We start from the raw sequence: 26,184 nt of genomic DNA on the forward strand, positions 1-26,184 counted from the left end.
CTTCTGAACAGAACACCAATAGCTCAGGCTCTAAAATCAACAATTAATAAGTGGATCCCATGGAACTGAAAAGCTTCTGTAAGGCAAAGGACACTGTCAACAGAAGAAAATGATAGCATACAGACTGTGAAAGGATCTTTACCAACACTACGTCCAAAAGAGGGCTAATATTCAAAGTATATAAAGAACTCAAGAAATTAAACACCAACAAATCAAATAATCCAATTTAAAAATGAGGTACAGAGCTAAACATTGAATTCTCAATGGAAGAATATCAAATGGCTAAGAAACACTTAAAAAAGTGTTCAACGTCCTTAGTCATCAGGGAAATGCAAATCAAAACAACTCTGAGATTCTGTCTTAACACCTATCAGAATGGCTCAGATCAAAAATTCAAGTGCCCGCACATGCTGGTGAGGATGTGGAGAAAAGGGAACACTCCTTCATTGCTGATGGGAGTGCAAACTTGTACAAGCACTTTGGAAATCAATCCGGCACTTTCTCAGAAAATCGGGAATAGATTTACCTCAAGACTCATCTATATCACTCCTCAGCATATACCCAAGAGATGCTCTACCACACAAGGACGTTTGCTCAACTTTGTTCATAGCTGTTTTATTTGTAATAGCCAGAATCTGGAAACAACCTAGATGTCTCTCAACTGAAGACTTGATAAAGAAACTGTGGTACCTTTACACAGTGGACTACTACTCAGCTACTAAAAACAAGGAAATCTTGAAAATTGCAGGCAAATAGATAGAACTAGAAAATATCACCCTGAGTGAGGTAACCCAGACCCAGGAAGATATGCCAAGTATGTACTCACTTGTAAGCGGATGTTAGCCACATAATACAGGATAACTACACCACAATCCACAGACCTAAGAAGCTAAGTAACAAGGAGGACTTTAGGGAGGATGCTTCATTCTCATCCAGAAGGGCAAAAAGAACAGACACTGGAAGCAGTTGAAGAGAAGGCACAGGAAGGGAGCCCACCATAGACGTCCTCTGAAAGACTCCACCCAGCGGGGGATCGAAGCAGATGCTGAGACTCACAGCTGAACTTTGGGGTGGAGCTCAGGGAGTCTTACGGAAAGGTTGAGGGATAAAAGGACCTGGAAGGGTCAGGCACTCCACAAGGAGACCAATGGAGCCAACAAATCTTAGAGGAGTGGGTGCTGCAGAGACTGATGCACTAACCAAGGACCATGCATGGTGAGGACCTAGACTCTCTGCTCAGATGTAGTAGACAGGCAGCACAGTCTCCTTATGGGTCCCATAATATGGGGAGTAGGGGCTGCCTCTGACATGGACTCTGGTGCCTACTTGTTGGTCACTTCCCATTGGTGGGGCAGCCTTGCCAGGCCACAGGGAAAGAGGATGCAGGCAGTCCAGATGAGACTTGATAGGCTGGGGTCAGATGACAGGGGAGGAGGGATCCCCTTTCTGAGGACTAGGGGAGGTGGGGAGTAGGGATAAGGGAGGGGGGTGGGGCCAAGAGAGGAGGAGGGAGGGGCTACAAATGGGATGTAAAGTGAGTCAATTTTAAAAAAAATTTTTTTTTTAATTTAAGAAGCAATAAAAACCAAATGAAACAAACGAAACACTAAAGTTGCCAGGCGTGGTGGCACATACCTTTAGTCCCAGCCCTTGGGAGGTATAGACAGGTAGATCTCTGACTTTGAGGCTAGCCTGGTCTACAATGTGAATTTCAGGAAAGCCAGGGCTACACAAACAAACAAATGAGAATACTAAGATTGTTTGGAGCATTTTATTTAACAGATATAAAATAAATCTGTACAACCCTTACAATGTATTAAAATGTTGACAGATACTAAAGACTGTAATAACATTCCAAGATATAGGTTCAAAGATGAGAATCATGAGAAAAGTAATGAATGAAAAAAAAAAATCCTGAAACCATCTTTGGTTGAAACAAAATGGATAAGGCTGGATTTTAAAGTGTGAAATCACACTTGGGTCTGTCAACATATTTAACTTTGCTTTTTCATTCAGCTGAGTACATAATGTGATTTCTTAAATGTCGTCAAAAATGAACCATTCAGAGGCTTGATTCCAAAAATAAACGAGGTAGGGAATGAAAGCCCGAGAGGCTTCACTTTGGTAGTTCTTCGATGATGATGCGAGACACTGAGTTCCACCCAGTCGAAGCGTCTCCTTTGGGGTAATCTGAACAAGTGCCGACCCAGATGGCCACGTCTACCAGCCCAGCGCCGATTCCTTCGCACAGCCCTTCCACTGCAAAACACAGCCAGCAAAATCATTCACTCTGCATTTCCTGTAGAAACTCAGGCTACGATTCTGCTTAATGTAAAGCTAATTAAAGATCTAGCACCTGATGGGGATTTTAGAATAAAGTTCTCTTTTCCTTAGCTGGCACCTGGGTGGTTTTGAAGGCATGTACATAAGCTCTGTGCTGTCACCTCAACAGGCAGTGTTCTCAAAGCAGAGTGTGTTGGTTACTTACAGCCAAAGAAGGATTTACCCAAGCGCACAGGAAGCCTAGACTTCCAACTGTCAAGTCTTCCCAATTCTGGAAGAGACCTGAACCAGAGTCTGAACCAAGATGTGCAAGTCTTTTTAAAGAAAGTCCTGCTCAGCACTCAACCCTAGAGCTGATGTTATTTAAATCCAGGATAGGACTTTTATATGAATATAAGAAGTTGTAGCTTATTAATCCCAGCACTCGGGAGGCAGAGGCAGGTGGATCGCTGTGAGTTCGAGGCCAGCCTGGTCTACAAAGGGAGTCCAGGACAGCCAAGGCTACACAGAGAAACCCTTTCTCAAAAAAAAAACAAAAAAAAAAAAACAACAAAAAAAGAAGTCGTAGCTTAATCTTATACCAGCCCCTCAACATGTGAATCTATTTTACAGATACTTTGTTTTACAAAAAAATTAAATCTACATATGAATGTATGTATGCATCTATCTATCTCTATCTACATATCTACCTATGTATCATCTATTTATCATTTATCTATCATCTATCTATCAGCTATCTATCTATCTATCTATCTATCTATCTATCTATCTATCTATCTAATGTGTATATGTAGGTGTGGACACACACATGCCACAGTGCCCATGTGAAGATTAGAGGACGGCTTATTACAGGTGTTGGTCCTGTCCTTCCATCAGTGTGTCCCGGGGACCAAACACAGGTCGTCAGGCTCAGGGTAAGCACCTTCTGCCTGCTGGACCATCTCTCTGACCCTTTAATAGAATTATTATAGTTAAAAAGAGGCCCTGCTGTTTGTTCTGTTTTGTTTTAATGCGGTGTCCTTTGTGTGTCCTCTGGGCACACACAGATCTTGCATTCCACCTTACCAAAGTTCTTCACTCGCATCTAAAGAAGACGTCACCGTTGGTCACTAAGACAGGCAGAGAGACACGTTGCCTTCGGTTTGCGGAGTAAGAAAGGAAACGAGTTGGCAGGCTCTTTAGCTTCCCTACTTGGTTGAGATTAATGCGCTGAGGCGCCCTGTCAGGTTTCCACCTGAATTGACATTAATGCAGTCTAGCTGAGGCCTCCCTGGCTATGGCATCTGTAAGTCAATTCATGTCAGAATATGGGGACCTGTCGTGAGTTCAGACCTCCTCTACAGTTGGGAGAGGTAAGAAGTGAGCCCACCACAGTCCCATCTAAGTTGTCTGGGCATCTGTACCACGCTAGCTGAAAATGCATGCTACCAATACTCAAGTTGCCCCAAGGGCCTTGACTCCTTATGACTTAGAAACACGTCCACTTAACCATGAAGCCAACAGACTCCAGATAAGTGTGGGCCTAGCATCAGCCTCTCAGCAAGGCAAATGCTTAGATGGTGACCTTTCACAATCAAATCCCCATTAACTCAGTTATTCTGGAGGAGTGGCACCCAGGGCAGGTGTGTTTGGTTCGTTGGTTGGTTGGTTTGGGTTTTTGTTTTTGTTGTTTTTGGTTCCCCTCTGCCCCCAGGTTTCCCAGATGAGCCCATTGTGTAGGGAAGGCTCAGACCAAAGGTACAGAATTACTTGGCTGTTTCTCCATTTCTAACCCATCACTGACTTTCACTTTGGGGGCACATCATCACTTCCAGGGTCTTTGTTGTTATCTGTTTTGTTTTGAAGATGCAGGTTCTGGAAACTTACACCAGAGATTCTGAGTCCCTTGGTCAGAGATGGCAACCCCACCATCTGCACCCTTTGAACAAAAGATCTGTAAACAATTGTGAACTGCCGGCCAGGGTGGAGAGTCACATACTATGAACCTGCTGGAAGCCTCGTTAGAACAGGCTCCTTCGCTACCCAACATGACAGTGGACATCAAACAGGCACGTTCTGCAAGGCCACTGTGGTACATACCGGAGGAAGTACGGTGGATATTAATAGTTGAGTTTAATTCAGGGCTTCCTTGGTCCAGATAGATGATGGCTTCAATGGGAAGAGGTCCTGAACACTCAGCTCCATTAAATGTAAAATACCAGCGCTGGCAGCACGCATTTCTGCATTTCAGCCGGAGTGAGCCACTGAACAGAACTCGCAGAGCACTGTTGGAGCGCATCTTTGTAAACGTGCATTCCTGCCACAGCAGAAAAACAGCTGAACATTTTTTTTTGTTTTAGTTAAATAGCTACTTCGACCACCAAGTTTTGGAGGCCTACCCAGAGCAGTGGCAACAGTCTGAGATTTGGGGGAGGGCTACCGGACACCACGGAGCAATAACTCAGAAAGTACCCCATATCTGTTTTTTGGTTTGTTCTGTTTGTTTAATTCAGTCTGTGGTGTGTAGGGAAGCACCGCTTAAGCTCCTTTTGCGCATGCGTACGTGTATGTCTCAGGAGGCGTCTACAGTGTAGTAGGTTTCCATGTGGCCTTTTCCAAATGCCTTTAGTGTTTGTTCTTCCTTAGGCACGCTCCCCTCTCCTCCTCTCCCAGGAGCAGGAGATTTATTTATTATTTATACAATGTTCTCCTGCACGTAGCAACTGCAGGCCAGCAGGGGCACCCTTCCCGTTCCATAATTCCCATTTCCTCCTCCATAACATCTGCAGTCTACCCACTCCCCTTGAGCCCCATAGCCCTTTACTAGCTTTATAACCTCTCTGAAGTTATAAATTTAAACGTGCTCATCTGAAGATTCAAAGGTAGCATCCGTACAGGAGAAAGAGCATGCAGCGTGTGTCTGTCCGGCTCTGGGGGGGGGACCTCACTCAGAATGATTACTTTCAGCCCCTACCCATTTACCTATGAATTTCACATTTTCATTTTTCTTTACAGCTGAGTAATATTCCTTATTATTGATGAGACTACATACTTAAGTCATAGGACACGGATAACTAAGCTGTCAGTGACATGGAAGATTCATCCCTCCTCGCTGGCTTTCAGAGCGCTGGAGGGCTCAATGCATGCTGCCGGGGTGGGGGTGGGGGGAGTCATGACAAGTCGTACCCAGCTGTGACCTATGGTAACAGTGGGCCCACTGCTGCGGTAATGGCACACATGTTAGCGCAGTTACCAACTACTTAATGATGAGTTAAAATCCAGCTCTACACGATGGAGCTCATGCCCTCTTTACTTAACTGGACCCCAAATCCGTATCTGGCTAGCTCATAAGGCCCTAAGGGAGAAACTAATATGATTATTCTGCTAAAAGGACACAGTAATAAACTGAGTCCTAAGGGTTTTTTTTTAATCTACTCATAAATTACTATATCTCTTCAACCTCATCCGAGAATCTCCCTTTTGCAGTAGATGGAAATTAATACAGAGACTCACAGAGAATAAGAGGCAGTAGACACCTTCAGTGAAACAGAATTTGCCAGACATGACAGGACCATGGCACACATGAACTCAGAGCAGGTTACATGTGCAAGGAGTGCACAAAATTAGTCTAACCAAAACTCCCAGCATGCATAGGGCGGAGCTCATGCAGCCCCGCCCCTAGCTAGGGAATGTTGGCTATGACACTGTGGAACTGGCACCAGGCTAAGGTAACTGATGGCCCCTGAGAAGCAACCTCCACCCACACACAGAAAGGCAGCACTAAGTGGACTTAGTGGAGTTTTAAAATGAGTACATGAAGTGTCAGATGTTTAAATAACAGGCAACACTTGAATAAAATACTTTCTATTAAAAAAAAACAAACAAATATAGGGGCTGGAGAGGTAGCTCAGAAGTTAAGAGCACTTGCTGTTCTTCCAAAGGCCCTGAGTTCAATTCCCAGCAACCACATGGTAGCTCACAATCATCTATAATGAGATCTAGTGCCCCCTTCTGGCCTGCAATTGTTACATGCAGGAGAACATCATATACACAATAAATAAATAAATCTTTAATATATATATCACATAAGAAAGAGAAAGATCTCTGTCACCAAAACTGTGGTACTTAGATGAAAAGCCTGTCATACAAAAATCAAGACATTCTTGAACTTTTAAAATAGAGCAGAAAAGGTTGATATGAAAAACATGGATGCGTAAAACCTTAGATTTTATGAAAATGAACTGTTCTCCTGGCCATGAGCAGAATCTTGAAGCACTAAATTACATCTCTGGAGGAAGGGACAGAGTTGGTCATCAAAAGAAGAGTTGCCAATTGCACTTGACCCAGCGCAGGGCCTTACACATCCAGGGTACACCACTCCACCACTCAGCTGCATCCCCGTGAGTCAAAGCACTGTCACTGAATCACTCAGTCAGTGACTGGATCATCCATCAAAATGCCTGGATGGACAGGCTATTTCGAGTGCCTCTCCTTGCACAAATGCTATGGAATCACCATAGTGATTATTCTAAATCAATTTCAATTCCCTTAACTTAAAAAGCAGTTTTGAGCCGAGCTTGAGAATAAGAACAAATGGGCTTCGGTTAACATGGATCGCAGGCCACGTGGTAATTTTTAGAACCATCTTCCACTTTTAGGTCTGGAGCTACAGCAGGATGTGTTACACTAATTTAAATTTACTTCATGATAGGATTAGAGTGCCTGTCACTGTCTCACTTCCTTTTGCATTTGCCTTAAAACTGTTATCAAATTTTTTTCATTAATTTTAAGTGAAAAGCCACACATCACCTATTCTCAATCTCTTTATTTAGGGTCCTTCGATTTTAACAACAACAAAAAAATTTGCACTGACTTATAAAAAACTCTCACATCTTGCACACAAACTCTGGTGCCTGCTATTTGACCACGTCCCCTGGAGGGGGAGGCCTGGTGGCACTCAGAGGAAGGATAGCAGGCTACCAAGAAGAGACTTGATACCCTATGAGCATATACAGGGGGAGGAGGTCCCCCTCAGGAACAGTCATAGGGGAGGGGAGTAAGGGGAAAATGGGAGGGAGGGAGGAATGGGAGGATACAAGGGATGGGATAACCATTGAGATGTAACAAGAATAAATTAATAAAAAATTAAAAAGAAAAGCTGGGCGTGGTGGCGCATGCCTTTAATCCCAGCACTCGGGAGGCAGAGGCAGGTGGATCGCTGTGAGTTCAAGGCCAGCCTGGTCTACAAAGGGAGTCCAGGACAGCCAAGGCTACACAGAGAAACCCTGTCTCAAAAAACCATAAAAAACAAAACAAAACAAAAAATTAAAAAAAAAAAAACCTCTCACATATTGCTTCAACTTTAACATAAATCGGACTTTACTTACCGCAATTTTCCCAAGATCTATGCCGTAATTCAGTGAATTCCACGAACACTGCTTGTAGTTTGGGGTCCAGGACTCCTCAAAGCTTTCCCTCATGCATTCCCCCTTTTCTCCTTTGAATCCATCCCGGCCTGGGATTCCAGGTGTACCAGGAATGCCATTGGCCCCAGGGCTCCCGTCGCGACCAGGAACACCTGCTGGTCCTTGTAGGCACATTCCATTGTACTACAGAGCCAAAGGGGGGTGGAGGAAAAAGGCGTGGTGACTCAAGATGCAAACCAGGGATGTACATGAGTGGTAGCACTCTTGCCTAGGATGCACAGGGCTCAAAGTTTGATCCCAGTACAAAATAAGTACATAAGGAAATACCTTTGTGAACACATAAACAATACGTAAGAGTCGATGATTTCAGTGGCATTTATTTATTTATTTATTTATTTATTTATTTGGTTTTTCAAGACAAGGTTTCTTTGTGTAGCCCTGGCTGTCCTGGATTCACTTTTTAGACCAGGCTGACCTCGAACTCACAGAGATCTGCCTGCCTCTGCCTCCCAGAGTGCTGGGGTTACAGGCATGCATCACCATGACCGACTACATTTATTTTGAATCTGTCAAGAGCCTCTTTGAATCGCCTTGTCCATGCTCCCATTGGATACCAGGAAGAACTCATTTTAAGCTTATTTAGAAAACATTGTCACTTCTTCATATTTTTTTTATTGCACAAACTTACACAAATCAAACAAAAATATTTTCATTTTTCTTTCTACTTTTGATTATATATAATTTTAACTAGCTATATTGCAAGGTACACAGTGTTTGATATTTATAATTTCAAATCTGTTATTATTATTTTATGAGTATGGTAGCAGACCTGGCCTGTGCAGGCTAGGCAAGTGATCAAATCCCTCATAACTAGAGTTATAGACTGCTGTGAGCTGCCCTGTGGGTGCTGGGAACTGAAGCCAGGCCCTAGGGAAGAGCAGCCAGTGCTCTTAACTGCTGAACATCTGTCCAGCCCCTGATATTCTATGTTCGTCTCTTATAATCTCCCCAATGCCCCTTTTTGTTGTTTTTGTTTGTTTGTTTTTATTTGTTTGTTTGTTTTTTGTTTTTTGAGACAGGGTTTCTCTGTGTAACCTTGGCTGTCCTGGACTCACTTTGTAGACCAGGCTGGCCTTGAACTCACAGTGATTCACCTGCCTCTTGCCTCCCAAGTGCTGGGATTAAAGGCGTGTGCCACCACACCTGCTGTTTGTTTTTAGACACAAAGGTTTTCTGTATAATCCTGGCTGTCCTGGAACTCACTCTGTACACCAGGCTGGCCTGAAACTCACAGAGGTCTGCCTGCCTCTGCCTCCCAAGTGTTGGGATTAAAGGCGTTTGCCAACACTGCCTGGCTCACAATCCCATATTTTACCAAAAGTCCCATAAATGCACTTTTACATTATAATACAAAAAATTTTTTGAGGCAGGGTTTCTCTGTGTAGCCTTGGCTCACTTTGTAGACCTGGCTGGTCCTGAACTCACAGAGATCTGCCTGCCTCTGCCTCCCAAGTGCTGTAATTAAAGGCATGTGCCACCACCACCTGGCCTCTATACAAAATTTTTAATGCTCAGTTTTTTTGAGCATTTCTATTTTTGTTATAAATATTAATATAATGAAAATACTTATCCATATAGATTTTTTCCCTTTGAATGAGTTCCTTAAGATTAATTGCTATGAAATAAAACCTTAGTAGGCAATAGTTATCTTGTATTGCAGTATCTCTAAGTTGGACATACATATGCTCTGCTTCTGTTATTTTTATGCGAAGGAAGATGCTCTATGCAGGAAGACGCACCACTAGGCAGAACTTACCCAGCCCACTCTGTCTGCCTGAAGAGGAGTCTGTGGCCCAGTTTCATGGGACCACCTGTCCTCAACAGGTATGTAACAATTTACATACCTATTACATACCTGTTACATCTCTGTCTGATTATTTGTTTGTGCAGGGTGTAGAATTTAAATGCATGGATTCTAGAACCATTTTATCTTTATTTTAAATATTAGCCTCATCCTTCTTAGATATGTGCTACCAAGCCATTTGCTCATCATTTCAGTAACATGCGTGTTCCTTACTTCTAAAATGGGGATAATAATAAACATCCTTCCTTGAATGTTAGTGGTGGGTAGCGCACGCCTGTAACCCCTGCTTTGGGGGAAACAGAGGCAGGAGGGTCCAGAGTGCAGAATCCTCCCGACACAGCAAATCTGAGGCCAGCCTGGGATATATGAGACCACATCTCTGTCTCTGTCTCTGTCTCTCTGTCTCTGTCTCTCTCTGTCTCTCTCTCTGTCTCTCTCTCTCTGTCTCTCTCTGTCTCTCTCTCTGTCTCTCTCTCTCTTACACACACACACACACACACACACACACACACACACACACACGCATGCATAGTGCAGCATGGGCACTCAGAGCCTCTTGCATGTTAGGCAAGTGCTCTACCATTGACCTACAAGGCTGATTGATATTTGAGCTTCATCTGTCAATTCCAGTGCCTACCCTTGAGTTAGTTTACATGGAAACAGGGGTGCCATTAGTTAGACCTTTCAAAACACAAGGCATTCCAATTAAATTTTTTACTTTAACATTTCATTTATTTACATAAATTTCTCTAGTATTATCTGATATTTTAACATTTCTCTCAGGCAAGATGCTACATAAAATAAGTATGTCTGCTAGCCCCAATACTCGTCAATGAAAGTCAACAAAATGAGTAACCTTGAATGGAGGCTCAACTTCGCTCTCCCAGCTCGCCATTTTTTTTACTGTCCAGCAGGGGGCAGAACTTAGTGGAAGCCTGAAAGGACTGCTTTGAAAGCGCCCATACAAAGAAGTTGCTTTATAGAGTCCGTGGAAACCTTCTTAATGACTGTGTGGACTCTTTCTGTCACCAAGACCAAATCCAATCTACAGGATGCACCTGAGCCTGGCTTTTCCAAGTTGGGTTGGAGCTGCGGGAAACCACAGGTACTGTAAAATCCTTAGAGGAGGAGAATACTAGCTTTATGGGGAACTTATGCGGAAAGGGACTGGTTTATGTATCTTAACTGCACACTCATAAAATGCAAACTGCACATGGGCCACATTCATGTGGAGCAATTTTTTTTTTAACAACTTAGGTACTTAAAATAGAATCTTAGCTCCAACACAGTGTGCTTTTGTGCGGTAAAATTATATATCAAAGCAGAAAACAGCACCAAAAACAAACAAACAAGCAAACAAAAAACCCACCACCGCTGTATGAAACAACAGGGATTCCCTCCCCGCCCCCATCGTACTCCCCCCCCATACACCCCCCCCCCCCCCGTGCTTTTGAATCCAGTTTAGAACGATCTGTCAGGAAGCTTGGTTTATTAGCTCAGCTTAAGAAATTCAAATCTAAGAAATAAAAATAAATAAATAAACACCCCCTGTCAATTTTGTATCACAATGCCTGACAACCGTATGGGCTGGGTTAAGGACTCAAGTTTATGATGTGCCAAGGACTGCAGACCCATAACGGCTGGCTCTTGCACGGGACAGAAAAACTCTCTGCTCTCCACTAGGTTTGTTGACTTTTAGAGGGAAGGGCTTTATGCAAACAGACTTTCCCACAGATTAGCCCCTCGGAAAGAGCTTGGGATATTTGCTTTCCTGGAAAAGCCCTGTCTTTCCCTCTAGCTCGGCTACAGTGTTCCTGGCTGAGAGTCACAGGGTGAAGACCAGACTGCGCATCTGCGTTGAACACAACAGGCAGAATGGGGTCCTCCTGGGGCCCTTTTATTTTCCCCTTCCAGCTTCAAACCCTCTGAACCATTCCCGGCCCTAGCTGCGGTCCTCCACGGAGTAAATTGTAGTTCATACACCCGAGGAAGAGGACCCAAATGACTCATCATCTTCAAGTTACAAGAAACTGGACACGTGCTTTGTGGGGGTGTTAGTCGCTCCTCAAAGGCAGACGTGGCCACCAGTCCCAACAAAGGACACGTTGCACAGCCTTGGCCCAGGCCCAGGAGACCAGCTGGCCTAGGGTCTTCCTTCAAGCCTGCTTTTGAAATCAACCAAGTGGCGCAGTCTACTCCAGGTGCAGCCACAACGTTGCCCATTTCTCACAAAGGTGCCCTTCCCTGGAGACCAGAAGTTACCCGGAGACTGCACCGACTTGGAACATCCCACCTGACCCACACCGCTTTGGTGCAATTTCCTGTGGCTTCGAGACTCCTCTTCAGGCATGTCCCAGATCCTTTCCCACACATAGACTCAGACAAGCAGGACACTGAGGCACTCAAGACACATAGCACCCTCTCTGTCCTACCCGCTCCCCTACGGTCAGCACCACCAATAGCTGTATTGATGCCCTTCCCTGTGCACTCAGGGCAGGACCGACTCTCTCAGACTCACCAGGTCTACCACCTCTCTCTGCCGGATCAGCGCTTTTTGCTTCACCTTGGCGTTCTCAGAGGCGCTGGACGGCGCGGGTAACTGCAGCAGCAGCAGCAGCAGCCCAAGGAAGAGGAGGCCGAGTAGCAGCTGCAGGGAGGCGGTGCGGCCTTGGGGGTGCATGGTGCGCGGTGTGCGAACAGGAGGGGGGTGGGGGTCGGCAGGAGCCTGGCCCTGGTCGGCGTCTGGCCCAGCTCTGCAGCCAGCTGCATCAATGCGTCTTTCACTGAGCGCCGCCCTCCCTTCTTGCCTCCCGCCCCCTGGACACCCGGAGCTTGCATACTGTAATAGGCCAGGGTCCCGGGCTCTAGCCCGCCCCTTCTCCGCAGCTCCGCCCGCCCAGACCCTCGCGGGGTGAGGAACTGGTCTGCGGAGACCAGACTGGGTGACTGTGGTCAGGAACAACAGGTGAAGAGGAACGGAGACTGAACCTCCTGAGAGCTTCTTCGAGGCACGTGTCTTACTTAACTCGGGTCCAGGAATCACCTTCGGGTTCTTTCATTCCTAGCAAAGGGGTATTAGCGGAGAGAGGCATATTATAACAGTCTTTAAGAGTCCTATGATCCAAGTGATTGAGTTGGGCAAACTGTTATGCCCCTTCTAAGCTCCGAGGTGCAAGGCCGTTCACGTGGCCTCTTGGCAATCCTGTAGGGGGGGGCGGGGGGAACGATGCTGCCTGGCGGCTCCACTGAGGCTCATGGAAAAGAAGCAACACTCTGCGATGGAAGTTCACTTTCGAGTGCTCACTCCACAGTAGATTGGCCTATTTTAAAAAGCCCCATCAGAATTCCAATCAGGGAAGCAGCCCCCCAACTCCACCGGGGACGCCCTGACAGGTAGGCGACCTCCAGGTGTTCAGCTCTCCCTCCATTGCTCCAGGTCCAGTCCTCAGCTCCGCCTCAGAACACCTGCAGCAGCCTCCTACCACCATCTTGTGGCTGGTGAATCCTACAGACTTTCCTCTCCGAACTTCCCTTCCCTCATTCATATCCTAGTCCTGCACCCCCAGCCCCGGCCCCGCCCCCTAAACTCCGGCACACACACTCCCTGAGACCCATAAGCCACACTGGGCACTAAAACAAATAGGCTAATAGTCACCTCCCTCTCTACTCCGCTAAATTGAACCCCTCGTTTTGATCCTCGGGCTGCAGCCTCCCTCCCTTTCTCTTCTGCACCCATCGCCAGAGAATCATAACAATTTCCCCCACCAAGCTTTCTCCCGGTTCCAGCACACACTCCTTGGGAGCACAGGGGCCACTCTGGCCAGAGAAGCCAACAAGCTAACTGCGGTGCTCCTCCTCTGACTCCAGTCCTTCAAGTCCGTTCCCCAGTCTTATCCTCAGCTCTGTAGCAGGACCTTTTGCTGTGGGCCCTGCTCACACTCTGGCCCTCCCCGCCCACCCCTCCGTTTCCAAGAGACTAGCTAAGCAGATTCCAGTGGAACACCCTGTTTTCCAAGCCTCTCCACCCCACCCCTACCCCTCAGCCCTTCTGGGTATTCAGAGTGTCAGCTCCTCCTAATACCTAGAAATACATCTCACTGGAAGCCCCAATGCCCACATCTGTCAGGATCCCACAAGATTTTACTACAGGCAACACACAGCTGCCACACGTTCCTAAGGGGGCGGGGGGGACAAAAACCACCCATCCAACAAAGACGGGACTAGATACCTAGAATTACAATCCCAGATGCCTAAACACACAATCAACGACAGCCAGGACACTATGTCGCCACTAGAACGCAGCGACCCTACCACTGCAGGCCCTAATTACTCCAAACCAGCTGAAGTACAAACAGAGACCTTAAAATAGCCCATATGCATATGACAGAGGTCCTTAGAGGGGACCTCTTTAAGCATTAAATCCCTTAAAGAAATCTATGAAAACACAAAGAAACAGTGGAAGGAAATGAATAAAACCATTCAAGACCTGAAAGAGGAAATAGAATTAACAAAGAAAACCCAAACTGAAGGGCGTAGCAACCAATGCAGGACCAGCTTCACCAATAGAGTTCAAGAGATGGGAAAGAGGCTCTCAGGCACTGAAGAGATGGTCGAAGAAATGGATACAGAGATCAAAGAAAATGTTAAATCTAAAAAAACTCCTGCTTCAAAACGCCTGGGATACTATGAAGAGACCAGATCTAAGAATAAGGAGAAGAGAGGAAGAGTCAGGGCTCAGGGACAGCCGCACACTGACCACTCGAACACCAGACTCAGATGGAAGCTTCTTTGAACACTGAACACAAACTGGACATAAACTAGACATTAACTAAACATAAACTGACCGGTCAGAGACATAATCTGGGCTCTGGAGCCAGACTATGACATTGGTCTGGGTTTTTTGTTTGTTTGGTTGGTTGGTTTTGTTTTGGTTTTGGTTTTGTGTTGTTGTTGTTTTGTTGGTTTTTTTTTTTGTTTTTTGTTGTTGTTGTTTTTTGTTTTTTTGTTTTTTGAGACAGGGTTTCTCTGTGTAGCCCTGGCTGTCCTAGAATCACTTTGTAGACTGTGCTGGCCTCGAACTCACAGCAGCCTCTGCTTCCCAAGTGCTGGGATTAAAGGCGTGCGTCCACCACACCCAGCGACATTGGTTTGCTTTTAAGGCAGGCTTTTTATAAGAAAAACCATATCCAGGTAAGCAGGTGGAAAGAAAGGGGGAGGGTAGCATTACATCATTTTGACCAGTTAAACACAAAGAAGAATTGGTTTTGTTCTGAGCACAATGTCCAGGTAGCTAGACAAAGCATTTTAAGCTGATTGGCTAGAGTTTAGGGCAGGGGAGCTCTTGAGGGCTTTCCAGCTCTCTGGGAGAATGGAACATAGCAGGACTTAACTCTAATAGAACATACATTTATCTTTAACCCAAGCAGAACATGTGTTTATTGCCTGTTGTTTTATTCTAAGCAGCAGTGTTGAACCTTCCTGGTTCCAGGCACGTAGGGCCTGAGAACTTGATCTTAATTTACCTTATAATCAAAATGGAGACTTGGAGTCAAAATGGCTCCTGATATGCTAAGAGCTGGTGCTAACAGAGGAGCTGCAGTCATGTCAGGAACTGAAGTAGGTCTCCGCAGAGAGGCGACAGAGTTTATGCAGGTTACAACAGGAAGGAAAAAGAAACACAGGTCAAAGACACAGAAAATATTTTCAACAAAATGGTAGAAGAAAAATTTCCTAACCTATAGAAGAAGATGCCTATCAAAGTATAGGAAGCATACAGAACTCCAAATAGACTGAAGGAGAAAAGAAAGTCCCCTCAGCACATAGTAGTCAAAACACTAAACATACAGAACAAATAAAGAATATTAAAAGCTGCAGGGAGCCTAATATTATATTAATATTTCTAACAAAAATAGAAATAAACATCCCAATAAAGCTGAGTATTGAGTTTTTTATAGTAATGTAAAAGTGCATTTATAGAACTCAAATCCCTTGATAAAATGTGGAATTATATACATGGATAAAAGGTGGTGGCAGTGTACACCTTTAATCCCAGCACTAGGGAGGCAGAGGTAGGTGGGTCTCTGTGAGCTCATGGCCAGCCTGCTCTACAGAATGAGTTCCGAGACAGCCAGGGCTACACAGAGAATCCCTGTCTTGAAACAAAACAAAACAAAAATACCCTCAAAAGGCTGCAGGGGAAAAAACAACTAATATGTCAAAGCAGATCTATTAGAATTACACCTGACTTCTCAATAGAGATCCTAAAAGCCAGAAGGGCCCAGATGGATGTGCTGCAGACTCTAAGAGAGCACAGATGCCAGCCCAGACTGTTAAACCCAGCAAAACTTGTACTCATCGTAAGTGGAAGCAATAGGACATTCCGTGGTAAAACCAAATTTATATTTACAAAGCCAGCTCTCTACAAGGTACTATATAAGAGATCCAACAAAGGAAAAATTACCAATTTCCCTTATGAACATAGATAGGAAAATACTCCATAAAATACTTGCAAACTGAATCCAAGAACACATAAAAAAGATCATCCACTATCATCAAATAAGCTAGATCCCCCAAATACAGGGATGGTTTAATATACATAAATCAATAAATGCAATACACCATATAAACAGACACAAACCACAGTATCAGTTTTTAGATGCAGAAAAGGCCTTTGGAAAAATAATCTAGAACTCCTTCATGGTAAAAGTCCTGGAGAGCTTAGGGATATAAGGGAAACCCCTCAACATAATAAAGGCAGTATACAGCAAGCCCATACATAGCCAGTATCACTTAAATGGAGAGAAACTCGAAGCAATCCCACTAAAATCAGGAACAAGATAAGGTTGTCCACTCTCCATATCTATTCAACATAGTGCTTGAAGTTTTGAGCTGGAGCAATAAGACGACAGGAAAAAGATGAAGGAGATACAAATTGGAAAGAAGTCAAAGTATCTTTATTTGTAGATAATATAATAGTATACATAAGTGACCTGAAAAATTCCACCAAGAACCTCCTACAGGTGATAAACACTTCCAGCAGAGTAGCTGGATACAGAATTAACTCACAAAATAAGTGGCTGTCGTATACACACATGACAAGCAGTCTGAAAAAGAAATCAGAGAAATGGACACCTTTTACACCTTTTACAATAGCCTCAAATGATAAAACATCTTGGGGGTCACTCTCACAAAGCAAGTGAAAGACTTGTATGATAAAAACTTTAAGACCTGAAGAAAGAAGTTGAGGAAGACATCAGAAGATGAAAAGATCTCTCATGCTGATGAATTAGTAGGACTGACATAGTAAAAAATGGCCGTCCTACCAAAAGCAAGCTACAGATTCAATGCGATTCCCAACAATTCTTCAAAGGACTTGAAAAGACAATCTTCATATGGAAACACGCATGTGCGCGCGCACACACACACACACACACACACACATACATGCACACATACATACACACACACACAGAGAGAGAGAGAGAGAGAGAGACACGGACGGACGGACGGACAGACACAGAGACAGAGAGACAGAGACAGGGGTGGGGGCGGGGAGAGAAAGAATAGCTAAAACAATCCTGAATATCTCAAATTGTACCACAAAGCTACAGTAAAAAAAAAAAATAAAAAAAATAAAAAAATAAAAAACTACAGCATGGTATTGCCATAAAAACAGAGACGTTGATCGATGGAGTAAAATGGAAGATGCAGAAATACAGCACACACACCCATAGGAAACTCTTTTTTCTTTTTTTTTTATAAATAAGGCAGAAATATATATACTGGGTGAAGATAACGTCTTCATCAAATAGTACTGGTTGAACTCGATAGCTGCGGATAGAGTGTAAATAGCTCCATACTTATCACCCTGCACAAGACTCAGGTCCATAATGTCTCAAAGGCCAGATACGTAAGGCCAGATACACTGATTCTCATAAATAACCAAGTGGGGAAGTGAGCTCATTGGCAGAGGAAAAGACTTTCAGAACAGACAGTCATAGCACAGGCATTGTGCTGGTTTGAGTAAGAATGGCTTCCAAGGGACTGGAGAGATGACTCAGAGGTTGAGAGCACTGTCTGTTCTTCCAAAGTTCCTGGGTTAAATTCCCAGCAACCACTTGGTGGCTCACGGCCATCTATGATGAGATCTGGTGTCCTCTTCTGGCATGTGGGCAGAATACTGTGTAAGTAATAAATAAATAAATCTTAAAAAAAAAAAAGAAAAGAAATGGCCCCACAGGCAAATATATTTAAATGCTTATGCATCAGGGAGTGGCACTATCTGTGGATTAGAAGGATTAGGAGGCGTGGCCCTGTTGGAAGAAGTGTCACAAGGAGTAGGCTTTGAGGTCTCAAAAGCCCACACCTGACTGAGGGTGTCTTGTTCATCTCTCTCTGCCTACAGATTAGGGTCCAGCTCTCAGCTACTGGTCCAGCAACAGCTCAGCTTGCATGCCGTCAGAGTCCCCACCATCATGATAACAGACTAAACTCTGACGCGGTAAGCAAGCCCTCAGGTAAAAGGTTTCTTTTCTAAGAATGGCCTTGGTCTCTTCACAGCAATAGAACAGTGACTAAGACAAACGATAAGAACAACACATGGGAGCTCATGAAGCTGACAAGCTTGTGCATGGCAAAGGACACCATCATTCAGACAAAGTGGCAGGCTACAGTATACAAAAAGATTTTGTTAAACCAACTATACATCACATAGAGGGATAATATCCATAATATATATAAAGAACTCAAAAAGTGGGACATCAAGAAATCAACCCAATTAAAAATGTGGTACAGTTCTTAACAGAATTCACAAAAGAACCTCAAATGGTTGCAACCCCTTTCAGAAATGTTCAAAGTCCTCAGCCACCAGGGTAATGCAAATCAAAACTGCTCTGAAATTTCATCTTACAGCATTTAAAATAGCCAAAATTAGTAAAACAAACAACAGTTCGTTCTAGCAAGGATGAGGCATAAGGGAACCCCTCATCCATTGTGGTGGAACTGCACACCTGCACCATGGAAATCAGTGTGGTGGTTCTTCAGGAGTCTGGGAATTGATTTACCTCAAGATCCAGGTATACCACTCTTGGGCATATACCCAACGAGTGTTTCATCCCACCACAGACGCCCTCGCCCAACCATGTTCATTACTGCCCTATGCATAATAGCCACAAAATTGAAACAACAACAACAAAAAGACATTATGAAACTTGCAGGCAAATGGATGGAGCTAAATAATAATAATAATAATAATAATAATAATAATAATAATAATAATAATAATAATATCCTGAGTGAGGTATCCCAGAGCCAGAGAGATGAACATGGCATGTATTCACTTATACGTGGATGTTAGCTGTGAAGTCATTAGCTGATAACCAAACTACAATCTAGAGCCACAGAGGGTAGGTAGAGAGTAAGGGGCTGGAAGTGCTGATAGCTCTCCCTAGGAAAGAGACATAGGACAGCTAGCTCTGGATAGATGGGGAGGGCTTGGAATGGGAGGGTCAAGTGGGGAGGAAGCTTAGGGGCATCGTGGGAGGAATAAAGGGAGAGACAACTAAAATTAAGGGTCGTTTGAGTGTAATTAGAAGACTTCATACAGTAGAAATTTTCTAAAATATATGACTGCAATCTAAAGGAAACTACCAAATAACGTAGGAGGCAGAGTCACAGCTGGCAATCTCTTGTCACCAAATGAAGCTTCCAGTCCTGGCATTGGGTTACAGCTAACTGAGCTGTTGGCCAAATGGGCCCCATAGGGAATCCCCAAACAACCCAGGCTGTCGCCAAGACTACAGGCTGTTCTCCACAAACTGAAGGCGAAGCGCCATTGCCAAGGCAACTCCTACACAACTCATTGAAGATGGAGATATCAAGATGGTGTAGATACAGAACCTTAATCCCTATGTTCCAATCTCGTTGGTACTGGAACCCACTCTGCATGCTCTCAAAAAAAAAGAAATGTAAACACGGAGACAGCCACTAAACCTTTATCCATAATGCTGTACTGCCCGCAAGATATATTAGGGTAAAAGTGGCACAAACTGATGGGAGTAACCAATACCTGATCTGACTTAGGTCTCACCCCACAAGATGGAACCCACACCTGACACTGCCTAGGCAACCAGGGACCTGAAAACTAGGTATCCCAGGGACCTAGCGTAAAACCAAATAATACTTGTCTAAGAAGATGTAGTTGATAAAACGACTCCTAGTGATACTCTGCTCTGCTCTTAGATCAGTGCCCTGTTGAGCCATCAGCCGAGAAGCTTCCTCCTGCAGCAGATGGGAACAAATAGAGAGACGACAGACAGACAGACAGTATGCAGAGAGTGAGAGGCTCTCTGTCACTTCTCTCTCCTCAGGGCTCAGAGAACCCCACAGAAGAGGAGGCATAAAGAGAGCCAGAAGGGACGGAGGACACTAAGAAAGCAAGGCCTTCTCAGTCAACACGGGCAAAGCTCATATGAGCTCACAGAGACTGAAGCAGCAGGCACAGGGCCGGCACAGGGCTGCACCGTGCTCCATGTGTATATATTATGGCTTCCAGCTTGGTGGGGTTTTTTAAAAATGGGATTCCTGAGTGTTCAAACAAGTGATTCTCCGGTCCTTCTGCATTCTCGATGGCTCTTTTCCTTCCGTGGGTTTGTCTTGTTCAACTTCGATGTGATAGTTTTTGTTTTTATCTTATCATGTATTATTTTGTTGTATTTAAAAGATGAATTAATGAATGAAAACCTGGCCTCTCTGGTAAAGGCTAACAGCTAAGCTGCCATTTATAGTGACCGAGAGAAGGAGTATAGTTTTCACTAATAGAGTGACACTGGGTGTATCAGTCCCTCCGGGGCAGGTGTCACATTCAGCTGACCAACATACGATTGAACTACACAGTTTTTTTGTGTGCTTTTATTTGTTTTCAGTTTGGTGGGGCTTTTTGGTGGTGGTGGTCGGGTTTTCTTTTTAATGCTTTATTTTAGTTTTCTTGGTTTTGGGTTTTTTGTTTTTTGTTTTTTTGGGGTTTTTTTTTTTTTTTGCTGTTTGTATTGGTTTTTTGTTTTTTGAGAAATAATTTAAAGCTGGGTGAGTAGGGAGGGGGAGGGGATCTGGAGGGACTGGGGGGAGGGGAAGAATGTGGTCAAAACATACTTAAATTTTAAAATTATTTTAAATAAGAAAAATTATATATATATATAAAGTTCCACCCATCTGTCTATGGTTCATGCTGAAAAAAAGAAAACTCTCATGGACCAGGCTACGTACCAGGTAGGGCCAGCTAGGAGCAGGAACTCCTTTGGGACACCAGTGACTGAATGAAGGTCTTGACACACCTATAGCAACACTAGACTCACCTGGGAAGATATGCGGAGGACAGACACATGGTACCCGAGCAGAGGTAACCAGCCACATGGCGGAACATGAATTAGCATAAATGGGCTAGTTTAAGTTATGAGCTCGTTAGAGAAAAGCCTAGCTATACTGGCCTAGACTTTTGTAAAAATATCTTGAGTCTCATGATTCATTACTCGGGCAACTTGGGGCCGGGAGGACAAAAACACACCCTACTACAGGTGGGCCAGGTGGTAATAGGTGTAGAGCTAGATTCAACTCAGCAGGGTTCCTGTTAGAGATCCAGCCAGGCACCCTAGTTAGAGAGAGCGACAGGTGAGCAGCATGCCCCGAAGCCCTCCTACCCGACCCTGGTAAGGCCTCTATAGGCAAGTTTCACTCCTGCCTGGCAGAACCAGCAGTCCAAACGCGTTTGAAAGCTGCATAATTTGCCCTATCAATTGTGAATCGAAAACATACGATTTTTCATGGTTTAAAAGATAATAATATTTTTAAAAAAGATAATAATATTAAGAATTTCATGGCCTCAGCTGTGGCTTGACACTGAGGCTTAGTGCTGCATCCAGCCTTTGCCACAGAACTTTCTCCCTGCAGCCGACAGAGGTTAATACAGAAACTCCTAACTGGACAAAGGGCTGAGAATAAGTGACGATAAGAATGCCCTCCCCTAAATGGGACCGCTGTAACATCACTTCCAAGATTCAAGGGACATTGTAGAAGAGAAATCAGAAAGACTGTAAGAGCCCGAGGATGGGAAGGTGTGTACCAAAAAAGCATCTTCAGGACGAGAGACAGACGTTGCTCTAAGGAACTCAGTGCAGCTGCACAAGACTGAGCCCAACAGATGTCCACCAAGGAAGGGGGCGGGGCTCATGGGGCTCCACCCTTCCTGAGGGACGGACTATTGAGAGTTAACTGTATTTAGGGGAGGAGGGCGGGCATCATTTCTTCAGCAGGATGCTTGCTCCAATAAATAACCCTCTACTTGGGCATTACGGATGGGCTCTGGATTCTGAGCGGTTTTCAGAACGACGCTTCTCCAACCCAACCCAGGTGAACAAGCGAGACTTTTCCACATCTAATTTTGAAGTCTAGTGTTAGGAATAAATCTTATAGCAGTTGTGATGGCACGATTTGGTTAATTCTGAGTATACGTCACGCTTAAGAAAAATTGACAGTGGACAGTAATATTAATTCTAAGTGAATGATAGCATTTAGTCATCTTTGTAAGGGTCTTAAATGTTTAATAAGACCTAGTTACTACAATTATAAGCCTGAAATTTTAGATTTTTTCCCCCCTTTGGGTGCAGGGAGTTGAATACAAGGCCTTACTATACTACACTTTCTCTGTCTACAAGCCATAGCTTCAACTCCTTGGTCTACTGAATCTATAAAAAGTCCCAGGGGCACTTTAAAATAAAAAATTCTACTTACTATATTTTGAAGTTTTCCTTGGCAATAATCAGAAGAAATGGTGTAAATGTAGCTCAAAGTGTGCAGAATAATTTATTCAAGTTGGTTTCTAATTAGAGCTGAATTTTGTGACAATTAAGTCTTGTTAATGTAGGAGCCAGTGGAATCTAAGGTTTCTATGTGGACATTAGAAACTTGATTTTTTTTTTCCAATTTAAATATTTAAGGAACAGGGCTGAAGCTCCATAGTCAAACTCTTTCCTAGCCCTGGGGTGAGGCCCTGGGCTTTCCTTCAGTATTATGAAGAGAAAATAAGAATATTTAGGTAGCTGAAGATTGTACTTTTCCATGGACATTTGGCACCCAGCTTCAAACAAGCAACAACAAACTATACTGAAAGATTAGGGAGGGACGTGAGTGGGTTAGAACTATTTAGTACAGTATCTGTGATTCATGTTCTACCTCAACCTCTCTGGACCAAAGAATTGCAGTGTTGGATTTTAAAGATCATCCAAATCAATCCACGTATCTTATGATTGCAGTGCATAATTGAGAGCAACTCATATCACGTCCCAGTAATTTTAATATATTTAACTTTTACCCATATTTTTACAGCAATAGGAAAGAGCAATTATATCACACAGGCATTATATATGGAATGGAAGGTAAAAACTATACAGACCCTCCCTGATCCAGCCATTTAATTAACAAGCTACTTAAAATATATTTGAAGTTCAGTTTTGTCAAATGAAGATCAGATAGTGTGATCCTCATAGGACCGCATAAATAGAATGCTGCCTTAACAGAATGTCTCACTATTAAAGAGAATTCATAACATATTTGTGATGGTTTGAGTGAAAACGACCCCATTAGGCTCATAGGGAGTGGTGCTATTGGGAGGTGTGGCCTTGTTGGAGTAGGTGTGGCCTTGTTGGAGGAAGTGTGTCACTGGAAACAGGCTTTTAGGTCTCAGATGTTCAAGCCGGTCAGAGTGTTGCTCTCTCTCCCTGCTGCCTGTGCCTGCTGCCTGTGCCTGCCTGTGCCTGCTGCCTGTGCCTGCCTGTGCCTGCTGCCTGCTGCCTGTGCCTGCCTATGCCTGCTACCTGCTGCCTGTGCCTGCCTGTGCCTGCTACCTGCTGCCTGTGCCTGCCTGTGCCTGCTACCTGCTGCCTGTGCCTGCCTGTGCCTGCTACCTGCTGCCTGTGCCTGCCTGTGCCTGCTGCCTGCCTGCTGCCTGCTGCCTGTGCCTGCCTGTGCCTGCTGCCTGCTGCCTGTGCCTGCTACCTGCTGCCTGTGCCTGCTGCCTGTGCCTGCTGCCTGCCTGCTGCCTGCCTGTGCCTGCTGCCTGTGCCTGCTGCCTGCTGCCTGTGCCTGCTGCCTGCTGCCAGAACTCTTAGCTCCTTCTCCAGCGCCATGTCTCCCTGCATGCTGCCATGTTTTCTGCCATGATGACACTGGATTGACTGACTAAACCTCTGAACTGTGAGCCAGCTCCAGCTAAAAGTTTTCCTTTAAAAGAGTTGCTATGGTCTCAGTGTCCCCTCACGACAATAGAAACCCTAAGACAATCATCATTAAGATTACTTTTATTAGATAAGCCAAAGTTCCATAGAAACAAAAAGAAGTCAAACTCAGGCACGGCATCTGATCCACAGGTCAGCTGGCCGAGTCCTAGTGAGCCTGGGAAGCAGCCCGAGGAGGCGGCGTGGTGGGGGGGTGGAGCCCAGCAGGAGACACACCAGGGTGGTTCTGAGGGCACAGAGCACCAACCAGTGCCTGACGGAGGCACTAAGCTCTGCCATGCAGCACTGTGGTAGCTTCTCCTCCCGACACACATACCTAGATTGCCAGGCAGTTCGGAGTGCCACAGTCTCACCTCATAGACAGTAAGCATCCTTTCTGGCTCCCAAAGGGTTAGGACTTTTAGAAAGTACAAGCTGATGGAAAATTATAGAATCTAAATTATTGCTGAACGATGACCCAAAGTCCCTGACCTACAATTATGCTAAGTATATTCTACATTCATCCCTTTTTTATTTCTAGATGTTTATAGAACTGGGACCTGGCATCTGCTGCAGGGCTTCGGGCGACACTGTGAGACCTGGAAGAAGCACATTTCATTTACTCTGCATGCTGCACGCTTTCAACTTGTGTAGTCTTTCATTTCCTGTCAAGTTTTCTTCCTTCTTATTAAGTTACCCAAAGCTGTGCCCGTGCCCCCCCCCACTGTGCCCCCCCCCCATTACTCTCCATGTTCAGGAGGTTGTTGTTTTTTTTTTTTTTTTTTAAATCAGCATCCTCTGCACAGTCTGAACAGACTCTACATTGTAAGACTTCCTTGGAAAAGAACTCACCGTGGAGATCTGGGTTTGAAACCGGTCAAGATTAAAGGCGCTGCTGGGCAGCTCAGATGTCTCCTGCAGCCTGTGTGTCTCCCGGGGAACAAAGAACTGCCTGTCTGAGATAAAAGGAAGCCCAAAGAAGCAAGACTTTGGGAATTACATCCCTAAACACTCAGGTTTACAAAATACACGCAGTTCTCCCGTCTCTCACCATAAACTCATGGCTCTCGCTGCCATCAGCTGAACTGTGGCTGGCCGTTTGCTTTGCTTTGCTTTGTTTTGCTTTGTTTTGTTTTTCTTCCTTCAGCTCCCAGAGCTTGATAGATGAATTTGATTTTTTTTTTACATAAGGTCTAGATATTGTGGTAGAAAATTTAAAAACAAAACAAAAAACTCACGTTGCAAGAGTTTTAGCAAATAGCAGAACAAACTGAATACGGCGGCCGTCTTCTAGAAAGTGCCAACATAGAAGGATAAAAAGTGCCCAAAAAAGGAACTGACTGGTGATGAGAAAAAAGAAACATCAGGAAGTTGACATATAAAACAATAAATGTGTGACTATCTGAAGAAAAAAAAACCAAGCATAACAAAGTAATTTATTGTCAACAAAGATGACACAGAAGTTTGCTATTTGACTTACTAACTACTGTGTAGATAATTAAGTCCAAGTGAATTTCCTTCCTACATTCCTTGTAAGAATTTGAAAAATAACCCCTTAGCAATATTATTAGATATCATAATTCGGTATTATCAAAATTATCAGAGAAACCTTACTGCCTATTCCTTCTAATTCTCTATTAAATTAATGATTCATATGCTTATGGACAGTGTTGACCCCTTAATTTCTTTATTGATGCTACAGAAAGCATGATATGACATGTATGTCCTGGAGCCAGAAGAGATGTTAATTCTGTGTCCGGTCCACTTGCACCAAAGCCAGCAGAAGAGGCGATGGGTGGATGTTGTCAGGTGAGGAGGTGACCTCCTGGACTCTGGAATCAATTGACTGTCCTGAAACCCTGTGCCTACTCTGTCCCCCCTGTGACCTTGCCTTTACCCTTTGTCCTTTATCCACAACATCTTCCTGACTGTCCTCAAACCTGAAACGACCGTGTTAAATACTCCCCTTAAGGCTCATAAAATTCTCCCCAGAGTCCTCTTGGTAAACTTCCCTACTGTCTCACTGGTCAAAACTGCCTCACATGTTTATTGCCAAAACACGTCGCTGAGCAAGTAACTTTCTGCGCACATAGCTGCCTGAAAAGGGATGAACGGGTTATTGGGGTTTTTCTAGCAAAGACGGGGCTTCGCTAGTACTTAGTTGTTGGTTGGACAACTGGGAGCATCTGCCACAGAGGGCAGCCTTGCTGAGGTGGGTGAATAGCTTATCAATTTCCTCTTCCTGTAACTGGCAAAGTGTGTTGCTTTTATGATCTCCCTGTTAATGTCTGTCTAGGTACCTTGTGAAATGGGAGGCCTCTAGGGGGCAGGCTTAGGATAAACCAGGGTCACCAAATCTAAGTTCCAA

General features: G+C 44.4%; 1 protein-coding gene across 1 annotated transcript; it reads right to left on the bottom strand.

The window, feature by feature from the left end:
- Window positions 1–1,757: 1,757 nt before the first annotated feature.
- CTHRC1 (collagen triple helix repeat containing 1) lies at window positions 1,758–12,342 on the bottom strand. Its single transcript, XM_084748236.1, has 4 exons — window positions 12,071–12,342; window positions 7,650–7,871; window positions 4,363–4,579; window positions 1,758–2,259 (listed from the first exon to the last, which is right to left on the bottom strand). The coding sequence occupies exons 1-4, from the start codon at window positions 12,230–12,232 to the stop codon at window positions 2,117–2,119; spliced, it is 744 nt and encodes a 247-aa protein (XP_084604362.1). The 5' UTR covers window positions 12,233–12,342; the 3' UTR covers window positions 1,758–2,116.
- Window positions 12,343–26,184: the final 13,842 nt, after the last annotated feature.

The sequence above is a fragment of the Acomys minous genome (assembly GCF_964271855.1).
Source record: "Acomys minous genome assembly, chromosome: 12".
NCBI classification, from domain to species: Eukaryota; Metazoa; Chordata; class Mammalia; order Rodentia; family Muridae; genus Acomys; species Acomys minous.